This window comes from Cucurbita moschata, unplaced genomic scaffold, assembly GCF_002738365.1.
Source record: "Cucurbita moschata cultivar Rifu unplaced genomic scaffold, Cmos_1.0 Cmo_Scf00002, whole genome shotgun sequence".
Classification (NCBI taxonomy): Eukaryota; Viridiplantae; Streptophyta; class Magnoliopsida; order Cucurbitales; family Cucurbitaceae; genus Cucurbita; species Cucurbita moschata.
In genome coordinates, this window is record NW_019268518.1 from 6,628,308 (window position 1) to 6,639,971 (window position 11,664).

Here is an 11,664-nt window from a genome sequence, read left to right on the forward strand (position 1 = left end):
TTGGGGGGGGGGGGGGTGATGATTACCTTCTGTTCAAGAGTTGAAATTGTAGCAGAATGAAGGTAGTTGAGGTTGCTTCTTTTATTGTTACTATTATCGTATGAAACTTTCAAGTGGAATAATAGAAATGTCGTGTGGAGGAAAGAAAGTGGAGGAGAGAGAATGTTTCATCCGTGTAACTGATTCAGTTCTTTTCTTTTGGAACAGATCTTGAGTGTGTATTCACTGTTATCTGTAATCTTGTCACAAAGTCTGGGAGTCAAAAAGAATTGCTTGAAATGGCAGAGCTTATATCTTCAAAGATTGGCCAACAACCAAATGACAAACCTGCACTGCGCTTAAAGATGTAATGCATCTAATTTGTATATTTTGATTGTATGATTTGGTCTCTTTTTTCCTTTTCCCTCAAGTTTTCCTCTTTTACAGCTTGTTCAATCTGTACAACTTACTTGAGGATCCATATTGTCGGTTCCATGTTTACATGAAGGCCCTAGATTTAGCTCTTAAGGGGAAGGTCCCTGAACATATACTTCCATCATTAAAAAAGATGGAGAGTTTCTTGAGAGAGTGGAATATTGGAATTGTAGAGCAGAGACAACTTTTCCTCGCCATCGCTAATGTTTTGAAAGAAAGTAAGAGGTATTACAGAATGAATTATGCCACTAAACAAGTGCCATTTAATTATCCTTATCACGTTTTTACTTACACTATTTGTTACCTCTTTCTTTTTTCCTTTTGATATGAGGAATGTGTTTACGCTTACCAATAATTTAAAACTTAATTTGTTGTTGTTATCTTCTCTTTGATTTCAGTGCCGCAAATGATTATTTCAAGTTCCTTACCAAATACTTGGTGACTTTCTCCGGTGAAGATGCCCATACCTTGAGTGAAGCAAAGGAGGAAGCTGCTCATGCAATTGTTGAATTCGTAAGGGCACCAAACATGTTTAAGGTATTTTAGCATCTTCTGTAGTGAATTATATTTTCAAAGCTATTTTAGTATAGTTCAAACAACTTATTGCATTTTTACAATTCCATTTGATTCTGCATCACATCTAGCACTAGGGCTCTAGGACAACTCTTTTGTTGGTCAATCTTTCTGTTCATACTTTGATGAGCTGTTTTTTCACTATATTGCTACTTAGCACCTTGGAATGGTATTTTGGCTTTAGATTGATGGGGCCCACTGTTTTATTGGTTTTATCTGGTATACGTTGGGAACTCATAAGAACTTGCCATTTGGCAGGGTTTATGAGGTGAAGCATCTTGGTTTACTCTTGGTCTATTTGGGATTTCCTCTAGCTAGAATCCTCCTGCCTCATTCTTTATAGACTGGAAAATATGAGAAAGCATTTTGCATGAATGTTTAGATAAGTAGCCAATATCTTCTTTGCTGTTTATGAGCTCAAAGATATCACAGTCGAAGATGTTTGGTAGGAGAATACTGATTCTTGGAGAATTTTGGCTGGGTGAAACGAAACCTGGGTGAGGAAATGGATGATTTGAGGGGACTTGTTGGGAAGTTGTTTGCGAGATCGAGTATTATTTTTCACATTGATGGTTCGGGCTATGTTTGGTTCTTTTTTGTACTTTTGATGGCTTACTTTTCAATAATTTCTTCTTTCTTCTTCATTTTCATTGTGAGGATGTCATTCATTTTCTCATGAAATGTTTCCCGTGTTAGTTGTTGTTATTTTTCTGTTGAAAAAACTATGAAAATTTTCTTATAAAGTTCTTTGGACTTCATGCAAGTATTAAGGATGCATTTTTTTTGGCTTGTTTATTTCTATTGGCTACTTATTGAATTAAAAGAGAATATTTTACACGATAGCTTATTTCCGCATTTGTGTTTTAAATTTGAAGCTCACTGAAGTGTGATTTCTCTATGTTTGCAGTGTGACTTGTTAGACATGCCTGCTGTAGGGCAACTGGAGAATGATGCCAAATATTCTTTGGTTTATCAGCTTCTGAAGATTTTTCTGGCTCAGAGATTGGATGCTTACTTGGAATTTCAAGCTGCAAATTCTTCTTTATTGAAAAGCTATGGTAAAATTCTCAAAGTTATAACTCTAAAAATAAGAGCGAATTTTTTTACTCATATTTGCTGGATGTATTCTTTACTCTGGTGTAGGTCTCGTCCATGAAGACTGTATAGCAAAAATGAGGTTATTGTCATTGGTGGATCTTGGCTCAAATGAATCTGCCCGCATTCCATATTCTCTCATCAAGGACACACTTAGGGTAGATAGACATTACCTTTTACAGGATTTTCTTTTGAATTTTATTTTGATCAAGGACTTGATTGTGATCTGTGCTTTAGATCAATGATGATGAGGTGGAACTGTGGGTCGTGAAGGCCATTGCTTCCAAGTTGATTGACTGCAAAATGGACCAGATGAATGAAGTCGTGATTGTGAGGTGTGCTACACTGTATCCACATGGCTGCAATTCCCTTTTTTTTGGTTAGCCTAAGTTTATTTAGAACTAATAGCTTTTGGATGCTCGTGTGCAGCCGATGTACTGAGCGTGTATTTGGGCAGTATCAATGGGAAACACTTAGGACGAAGCTAGCTACATGGAGGGTAAACTTTCTATTTTGTTTCTCATAATATCAAGATAGATAATATCTCATTGGTTGTCGAACTTCCTCTACATGTGCAACACTTCCTTTTTAGCAGGCAACTTGAAAATTAATTCTGTAGTCTCGACATCTGGATACCTAAATTTCCATTAGCAAGGACAATGAGTAGTTGTTCTCTGCCTTTCCCTATGATTTTCTGCCTTAATAACACTACAATGGTCGATACTTTTGCAGGGTAATATTGCGAATGTGATTGGCACCATACGAGCAAACAAAATAGTTGATGATGGATCACAGGCTGTGCAAGGTTTGGCAATTCGCTGAAGAGTGGATTTTTTGTTGATCTGTAAGTTAAATCGCCTACCGTTCCTGATTAATACTAGGATGTCTCATGTTCTGCTCATTCCTCTGAATTTGTTCAAATTTTGACATGGAGAACTACATTTGAATAGGAGCCGTTGGTTTACATTAGTGGACTGTATCAATCATCTACACTCCAGGACTTTCAATCGGCTCTCTGATCTTAATTTATTTGAGTAGTGGTATTTTTTGTTTTCATCCCACCTTAGATCAATTCGTTTAAATATATTTTATTTGTCTGGTTAATAATAGGTATGGTTGTTCTTTTTCTATAGTTATGTGTCCATGTCATGTCTAGTTTAGACTTAATTAAACATCTCTTTGTTATCCACGTCTGATCGTTATGGGTTGGTCAGTCCTGCTTTGTGAACATGATATAAATTATGCCTGCTTCTCTTCTTTTGTACATCAAGCTTCAAATGCCCCATACTTGAAAATGGTTCGGCATGGGAGGTGTCAAAATGTCCCATGGAGATGCAACCCCTGGGGGGATGTGCCTTGATGGAGGCGGGGATTGGGACATTCTTTCCCCGTATCTGGCCCCAAACACCGATTGTTGTAAATAATGTTATATATATTTCAGATCTAAAATAGAGAATAATTTCGCATAGAGAAATTGGATCTTGTAACTTCACCCTAATCCCAACCAATCCAATGAAGGACATTTTCTAACATTGTTCCGTCCAGTTCGTTATGCCCCTCTCCCAACTCGAAAGATGGAACTAAACAAACATTAGGTGATTTACCATTTTTTTTTCTTTCGAGCTTAGTGAAGAGTTTCTTAAATTTTGCAATTCATGTTTTCGAGCTTCATGTCAAGAATAGTTAAGTAGCATTGCTTTTTTTGTTTTTTTTTGTTTTTTCTTGTTTCAAGGTTTTGGTTGATTTTAATATTTGTGAATTAGAAATTCATATATTAAAAAGATTTTTAATTCAAATCCTCTAAAAGTATAAACATGAAAGTGAAAAGAAAATGTATTTGGTCGATTGGGTCTCCTCAATAATTCATATCTAGGCGTATATTAAATAAGAATGTTTATGTGGTCGATATGTAATTCTAACTAAACAACGAAAAAAAAACACCATACTAGAATTTGCAACCCTTAAATTTTAGATTTTTGAATTTATTTTGTAATAAACCTTAATTATTATAATCAAAGAAATGATTTTATTAAAATTATACAAAAATTTAATTGATCAAATTGAATAATTAATTATGTATGCTCTAACTAAAAAATCAAATAGAACATAGTGAAGTAAGATAATATGATAATAATAATAATAAATTGTAAAGTAGTAAGGATGAAAAAAATGGAACCAAAAAAAAAAAAAAAGAAAAAAAAAGAAAGTTTAAACTGATACAAATTAAAGGTACGAACTTTTGTTGAGATCCATCAGCTTCAATATTGCAAACCCTTCCTTTTTATTTGTGTTCTCTTTCGTATTTTCATTTGGTGTCTGGCTTGTTCTTACTGAATTGGACAGCTCTATTTCTCAATCTGAAAAAAAGAAAATTAGGGTTTAGTGTAAAGCCCGCGATACTCAGAATGAGCAGCAAGCACGGTGCTCCGAAGCACCAAAACAAATACGCTTGGAAACCCAACGCCGGCCGCAAAATCAACGAAACGGAGGTTGGAGGCAGATTCCGCCCACTATCCGAGATCACTGGAGTTTGTCTTCGCTGCAAGGACCAAATTGATTGGAAACGCCGTTACGGCAAGTACAAACCCCTTTCTGAACCTGCTAAATGGTGCGTATTCCTTTTCATTTTCTTTCTTTCTTTCTTCTGTTTGTTAATTTGTCTGTCTCTCTGAAGATGGGTTGCAAATTTTAGTTCTCGAATTGATTGAATGTATCGCAGTCAACTTTGTTCGAAGCGGGCTGTTCGTCAAGCGTATCATAATCTCTGTCCTGGTCAGTTTAATTCTCAGTATCTCACTTGTTTATGTGGGTTTAAGTTGTTCCACCCCTTGTTTATGTGTATCCTAAGTTTTCTACCTGGAACTGATGTTCTTGTAGGTTGTGCCAAGCAGCAAGGTGTATGCGCAAAGTGTCGCTGTCGTGTAGACCAAACCATTGGAAGGTGTGTTTATATTCATTACTGAATGTTAATGCCTGAATCTTGTGCACTGAATCTATATTCAAATGTTGATGTCTTTAGCCAAGAAGTTTGTGAAATATTAAGGCCTTTCCATCTGCCCCTTTTGTAGGGATATTTCTGAAGTCGAGGCTGAGCAAAAGATGCTTCAAGAGGTATGATTTGGCACTCATTCGATGGTGATAAATTTTCAACTATAGCTTACAGATTTGGTGATTGCTGCAGGCCATAAAGAATGCTCGAGAAAGGGATAAAAGAACTCTATTACGTGCTGTAAGCTTCCTGTTCTTTTGATTTTGTTTAATTGCCTACAGAATGAATCCATGAAAGAGATTTGGTGAATCAAATAGATTTTTGGCACTTCAAGAACATTCGTCTAGTATTTCAGAATTGAGAGGAGGCTTATGTTTAGCTTTATCACCCCCTATTGTTTTCTGTTTGGGGAAGAGTCTTTTCTCAACCTTACCTACATCTAGCGCCCTTTTGTGTTCATGTGAGGACTCGATATAGAGCTAGTCGTAAATAAGGTTAAACTTAAAAGTTGAGTGAGTTGTTTTGGGTGTGAGGAAATTATTCAAGTAGTCTGCCACAACATAGTTGTCGAGAAATTGTAGAAATACTACTAATTTGTATTTAGTAGTGATTAGAGGCATTTCATCTTCAAACTTGTATTCAATTGATATTAGGGGTAGACACATTGTGGTGGCCTCATTAAATAATTTCCATCAGGTGGTCGTGACATTTTTTATGTTGGTTTGCCCTTCTTTGGTCGGTCATAGCCATAAAGTCTTGTCAATCTAGGAAATACTGGTTGGTATGTTGAAAAATGACACCGCCAACAGTAGGAATTCATTGTGAGGTTTTTTGGGCACCCCTAGGATTCCTTCGAAAGGAATCTCAAATAGTTTTACCACTTGTTTGTTATGTATTCTGTTAATGGTGGCGGATCCTTGGCTTTTTGATAGCTCTATCCCACTTTAGTTCCTCGGTTTATATCTTCATTCTCACTAAGAATCCTTTTCCTCTGTTTGCTTTGTTGAGGGGTCATTCCTAAATGGAGGTTGCCCTATTTGATGTCTTGATCCTTTTAATGTTTTTCTTTGGTGGGTGTTTTTTTTTTTCTTTTTCTCATTCATCTTAGTAAAGCTCGTTCTTTTTCATATAAAATTTAAGTAGCTTTGTAGCTAAGTATCACATTGTCATTTCTAGTGTGATTTTCTTCTGTCACATCCTTTGTTTTGTTTTCTGCAAAGAACATATCCCCATTCACGCATGCTGATGTACGTACGACCATCAAATATTGATGCTTGTATATTTACAAGTACATAGCAATGCTTATGAAATTTCTACACCAGCTGCTAAATGAAATGCCCTTGTAATGTGTGTGTTAGTACCTCTGGTTTTTCCCCCTCTTCCTGCCTGATGCATTTTTAATTTATTTTATTGAAACAGATGGAAAAAGGCAAAAGTAAGACTTCAAATAAGAATAAATCTGCAGATGAAGAAAGTAAGACTGGGGATTCAATTCCTTCGTCAACAGAAGAGCAGGCTGCATTAGGCAGAACAGAGGACGACGACGATGACAATGAAAGTACTGATGACACAGATGAAGATGCTATTGAAGACGAAGATGAATGTGAAAATGAAGAGAAGGATAAAGATGAAAACGAGGAATAGTACATTAATCTTGATTAGGGGTATGATTTTGGCATGCGTCGTTTGATGAACAATTTCTATTTGAAAGGCAATTTTGATGGGTCCTTTTGTTTTTAGGAGTGCGTTTGCTTGTACTATCAAGATCAACTATCGTTTTATAAAAATTTTGACAACACAGCCTGATAAGAATTTGGGATGTTGAGATTTGCAAAATTATTTGAAAACTGAAAACAACTACGTGGAAACTTGAGTAATGCTGAACAGAAATTTTTTTTGAAAATAAAAGTAGATGGGAGTGGGATTTTGCCATATTCATTCAATGATTTTGAGTTGTGAGAAATTAAAGAGAAACTTCAATGGTGTTTGAGATTTGGGCTTGTGGAATGAGACGAATTTGAGCAATTGGAAACGTAAATGCAAATGTAAGTCAAAAGAGATCGAGATGGCCAATATATTGCTTTGATACTAAAAGGATGTACTTGTAGAACCAAGTCCACTAAACACATTGCTACTACAAAGGAAATCAACCAGCAGCTAGATTACAGAAGGAACACAATAACTAAACGATGTCAAGGTCCTACAACTTAAATCTCACTAAGCTCTCTTTGTTCCAGGCAAATCTGGCTAACAAAGGTGCTTATCTATCGTCCACGATTGGGCAGTGGCAACAGTAAACCGTGTTAGGAGTGATGGGAAGAAAATGCCAAAAAATTCAGGAACCAGTTTGTTTGATCTTCTCCCAAAAAATCAATGTGGTTTTAGGATGAATGAAATTCTGTTCTGTAGTCAATACATGAATGCTTTAATACCAATGCTTATCTGCAATTGAAGTGTGGATAGAAATCTATGCTCAACCTGGCCTTGTTGTGAGGGGAAAAGAGTTGAAACCAAAAAAGCTTTCGCTTGGCTGCGATCAAGTCTGTTCATCTTTTGCACACAGGCGCTCTAAATTGGCAAAACAACATCAAATCAGAACGACTAACTGTAAAAGATTACATGCGATGCGGGAAAATAATTCACAGATACAATAAACAGATTCAACAAATATCTCAGACTGTTAAATACAAAGTAAATAACTTGCTGTAGATTTAAACCACATTCCGGCCAAACAATCAAAAAGGTAATAAAGTTCAGGACAGGGTTCGAAATGATGTTTTTTAAGATTTACAATAACTTTTCTGAAGCTCTTCTCAAGTCTTCGTATTAGGAAAAGCATCGACTTAACGGACAAATATTTTTTTATTTAAGAAGTCAACATCCTTAAAATTTCCTTGACAAATATCTTCGGGGTACTCGTAGAAATATAGGTTGGATTGGTGCTTTAATTTTAATTAGACTATGATATTGCGTAAATAAAAACATGTGCATTTGTCCCATCAACATCAAATTCTAGTTAGACTGACAATTAAAAACAGAAATACGAATGGAGTGCAGGTTAATATAGTGAGAAGAACATACTGAGGTACTCGTAAGCCAATATCATCGAGGTTCCCCAGGCTGACATGCTGAAAAACCGAGGACCCAGCCCCCTATAGAGGCCTTTCCATCCATCCTCGGCGATTAAGTTTTCAACAATTTGTCTTGCTGTCTGCCCTTTATCACCCATCACCTATGAACAAACGTAACCTGTTAAAATATAAAACTCCAGTGTAGTAATAGCAATATCCAGGTGATATGAACCTAAGACATCAATCATACAAGATAAACTTCAAGATGTAAAAAAAATGTTGTTCGAATTATCGAAAGATGTTGCAATTCATTAACATTAAAGAAGAATCGAGTTCTATTTATTCTTGGATGGATACAAATTTTGGGTGGATGATAATTTAGAGTTATGGTGTTTCTTTCATGTATTTTAAGGCTTATATACATAGCGGCTAATTATGACCATAAAGTATACATAGCGGCTAATTATGACCATAAAGTATACATAGCGGCTAATAATGGTCATAAAGTATGAAATTTACCACTCTTGGAATGTTTCATGGAAGGTTAAAGAGTTATCATTTTGAGGCTATATAGAGCCATGTATGTTAACTTTGTAAAATAGACTTAGAAAATATAGCAAAAGAAGAATTTGTGCTTTCCTTTAGCAAGGGCTAAGTGTCTTTGCAATTCTATGTAGTTTATAGTTTACATTGCATGTTTAGAATCATTCAAGCTTTACATGATCGATCTTCCTTGTGGAGTGATTCGAATCTCAATCTTGCCTTGAGATATTTGATCAACAAGATAATCTGAATTTTAGTTTCCCTTGGAGTGATTCCTTGTCATTAGAGCTAAGTGTTCCTACCTTTTCCTTTAGCCAATGACTAAATTTTCTTTGGAATTCAATGTAGTTTAAGTTACATGTTTAGAATCATTCAAGCTTGACATAATCGATATTGTTTGAGGAGTGATTTGAATCTCAAACAAGTGTTTTTGTCTTGAGATATTCAATCAATAAGGTAATTCAACTCTTACTTGTAACGATTCCCCTAGGATTAATTTCTTATTACTAGGCTAGGTGACAGATTCAAAGTCAGAAAGTCATGACAGGGATGAAATCAAGGCAGACCAAGACCGGATAAGACCCTTCCATATAAAGAAATCGGTAGATTTTACCCCTTTTTAAAATCTATGGGTTTTTTTTTTAAAATAAAATATTTGTCAGTTCTTTGGAAACTTAGGTGCATTTCTACTAATCTCAAATGCCCAAATCCTACTAACATGTCATTGTCAAGAAACTCAACACATATCTTAGTTAGGTAACCAAGAGACATTAGAATAATCATTAGTCTCACTTCCAGCCTTCACAAGATCATATATAAGGTATTATATTTAACAAGTAGAGAGGTTGTTGCGTCTATAGCTCCCTCGCCCCGAGGGGCCTTTGTCAAAGCCAAATGGTTTTGGATTGCGCAAGCAAGGCCAAAGCTAACTGCTGCAGAGTTTTTGAGTTTCTCCACAGGACGATATACAAGTACAACCAGCAAGTGAATGCAATGGAAAGCCATACTTGAGTACAGCTTCTTTCATATAGTGCAAGAAACGAACGACTAAAGCAATCAAACCCACCGATCCCCTCATTCTAAGATATATATAAAAGGATGGATCTTCAACAAATCACTATATAGATATAAATATCTAAAACATTTGGTTTTTAAAACTAAGCTTATAAATATTTAAGCTTATAAATATTACTTTCATCTATGCTTTTCCTTGTTTTGTTAACTACTTTTAACAAAAAAAAATTCGAAATAGAAGCCAAGTTTTGAAAGCTAAGAAAAGGTAAAAAACTGGTTCTTTATTTTTGGAATTTGACAAAGAATTCAAATGTTTTCTTAATAAAGAGGAAAACTATTGAAACAAAATTATGATAAAACGCACACCTTGTTCGTTGGAATATTATAAACCTCCCAACAGAAAAGGGAGGCCTCGGTCTTCTCTCGATAAGGAAGAAGAACAAAGCTCTACTCGCCAAATGGATATGAAGATATCATCATGAAGAAAAGCCCTTATGGCGAAATCTTATAAAGGCTAAATATACTCCTACATCAAACAAAAATCACCCCTCCATCTTCTACAAAAGGGGGGAAGTACATAAAGAAACATCAAAATCTCATCACCAACCGAACTCGCCATAAGGTGGGGAATGGGGGAAACACATAATTTTGGACCGACCCATGGATTGAAAACACCACGCTAGCCTTGAAGTATCCACTTTTGTACAGGCTCTCTCATAGCAAAAAAGCCACAATTAAAGAAACATGGAATGTTGTCAACAAATTTTGGGACCTGGAGCTTGGTAGGAATTTTGGGACCTGGAGTGGGCCGAATTAAGCCTTAACCCTTAACCCTGTGGTATTGTCAAGCAAAGAAGACTCGCTAACTTGGCTCTCCAGCCCTGATGGGGTCTTTTCTACAAAATCCTTGATGGTGGACATGAGGGAAAAAGTAGAAGCAACAAATCCCACGCTAGCAAAGACAATATGGAAAGGACATCAACCTAAAAAGGTGAAGTTCTTCTTTTGGGAAATAGCGCATAAAGTCATCGGCACAAGTAAAAATCTTCAAAAAAGAAGGTCTTACATCACTCTCTCCAAATTGGTGTCCATTATGCAAGAAAGAAAATGAATCACAAAGTCACTTGTTTATGCAATGCACATACGCTCAGAATTTCTAGATACGATTCTCTATATATTTAGATGGCATCTCACATTTCCTAGGGAGGTAAAGGATTTTTTGGATATGACAAATCAGAGAATATTTACAGAAAAGACACAGACCTATACAAAATTTTTCGACAATGTTGTTTACCAAGCTATATCTTGGGGTAAATTGTCTAAAATTTTTACTTCCTACATTTATACCTCCATCATTGCAAATTGGGAAGGTTTTTTGTAAACACCATGGATTATACATCCCTCTTGTAAATTTCAATCATCAATGAAATTGTCTCTAATAAAAAAAAAGGAAAAAAAAATTATGAAAAACAAGCATAATTTTCAAAATCCAATATCCATATCGTTATCAAATTGGACCTAATTTTAATTTTTTTGCAATTTCCTATTTAATATCATGCTCCTAGCCGCTAACGAGGCTGTTAGCGAATGAACCAATGAGGTGAGTGCGATTTATAATAAACTTTTGAGAGAGTCAATAATCATGGGGACTTGACCTTCCAAGGCTAATAAATTACTGAGGAAAGTTTGCCTAATATAGAAGGGGTTTGGATATTCTTCAAGGCCACTAAAAGTGCTAGATAAGGTGACTCTTCCCTTCCACCTTTCCTGTTCATTTGTTGGGATTTGGATATTCCAAGTAGTCTTTTGGAAAAAAGTAAACAAAGAATCCCAATAGCTGGTCTTTGGTTCGGGAGATCGGATCCATCATACTAATTTTCCAATTAAAAGAAGACAGCACCTTTTTCCCTTCTTCTTCTTCTTTTTTTTTTTTTTTTTTTTTTTTTTTTGGAGGGATATTTCATG

The 11,664-nt window shown here is 35.6% G+C and overlaps 3 protein-coding genes across 6 annotated transcripts in view; 2 read left to right on the forward strand and 1 right to left on the reverse strand.

Moving 5' to 3' along the window:
* LOC111456700 (eukaryotic translation initiation factor 3 subunit M-like) overlaps nucleotides 1-3,154 on the forward strand; it is a 4,658-nt gene extending 1,504 nt beyond the window's left edge. Inside the window, exons 3-11 of one of the 2 annotated variants that reach the window (XM_023098678.1) lie at nucleotides 208-346; nucleotides 427-639; nucleotides 813-951; nucleotides 1,895-2,045; nucleotides 2,131-2,240; nucleotides 2,320-2,417; nucleotides 2,512-2,581; nucleotides 2,815-2,926; nucleotides 3,033-3,154. In XM_023098678.1, coding sequence (XP_022954446.1) covers nucleotides 208-346; nucleotides 427-639; nucleotides 813-951; nucleotides 1,895-2,045; nucleotides 2,131-2,240; nucleotides 2,320-2,417; nucleotides 2,512-2,581; nucleotides 2,815-2,904 — 1,010 coding nt within the window. In that variant the 3' untranslated portion in view covers nucleotides 2,905-2,926; nucleotides 3,033-3,154. Of the gene's footprint in view, nucleotides 1-207; nucleotides 347-426; nucleotides 640-812; nucleotides 952-1,894; nucleotides 2,046-2,130; nucleotides 2,241-2,319; nucleotides 2,418-2,511; nucleotides 2,582-2,814 lie in introns of both variants that reach the window. The other variant, XM_023098671.1, reaches the window with a different exon arrangement.
* Nucleotides 3,155-4,327: 1,173 nt separating this feature from the next.
* Nucleotides 4,328-6,887, forward strand: LOC111456734 (prothymosin alpha-B). Of its 2 annotated transcripts, none has more exons than XM_023098709.1 (6): nucleotides 4,328-4,690; nucleotides 4,802-4,854; nucleotides 4,960-5,023; nucleotides 5,151-5,193; nucleotides 5,264-5,311; nucleotides 6,491-6,887. In XM_023098709.1, the coding sequence occupies exons 1-6, from the start codon at nucleotides 4,488-4,490 to the stop codon at nucleotides 6,713-6,715; spliced, it is 636 nt and encodes a 211-aa protein (XP_022954477.1). In that variant the 5' UTR covers nucleotides 4,328-4,487; the 3' UTR covers nucleotides 6,716-6,887. The 2 variants fall into 2 exon arrangements, with proteins under 2 accessions (XP_022954477.1, XP_022954485.1); XM_023098717.1 differs by having other exon boundaries at nucleotides 4,620-4,690; nucleotides 4,775-4,854.
* Nucleotides 6,888-7,119: 232 nt separating this feature from the next.
* LOC111456717 (solute carrier family 25 member 44-like) overlaps nucleotides 7,120-11,664 on the reverse strand; it is an 8,450-nt gene continuing 3,905 nt past the window's right edge. For both annotated transcript variants that reach the window (XM_023098689.1, XM_023098684.1), the window contains exons 5-6: nucleotides 8,153-8,303; nucleotides 7,120-7,639 (exon numbers count right to left, since the gene is read on the reverse strand). In XM_023098689.1, coding sequence (XP_022954457.1) covers nucleotides 7,608-7,639; nucleotides 8,153-8,303 — 183 coding nt within the window. In that variant the 3' untranslated portion in view covers nucleotides 7,120-7,607. The remainder of the gene's footprint in view (nucleotides 7,640-8,152; nucleotides 8,304-11,664) is intronic.

Bases quoted from the DNA above. Each gene is read 5' to 3' on its own strand.
- LOC111456734 (XM_023098709.1), top strand. From the start codon at position 4,488: ATGAGCAGCAAGCACGGTGCTCCGAAGCACCAAAACAAATACGCTTGG. The intron at 4,855-4,959 runs GTCAGTTTAATT...ATGTTCTTGTAG, and splicing joins GTATCATAATCTCTGTCCTG to GTTGTGCCAAGCAGCAAGGT. The intron at 5,024-5,150 runs GTGTGTTTATAT...CCCCTTTTGTAG, and splicing joins GTAGACCAAACCATTGGAAG to GGATATTTCTGAAGTCGAGG.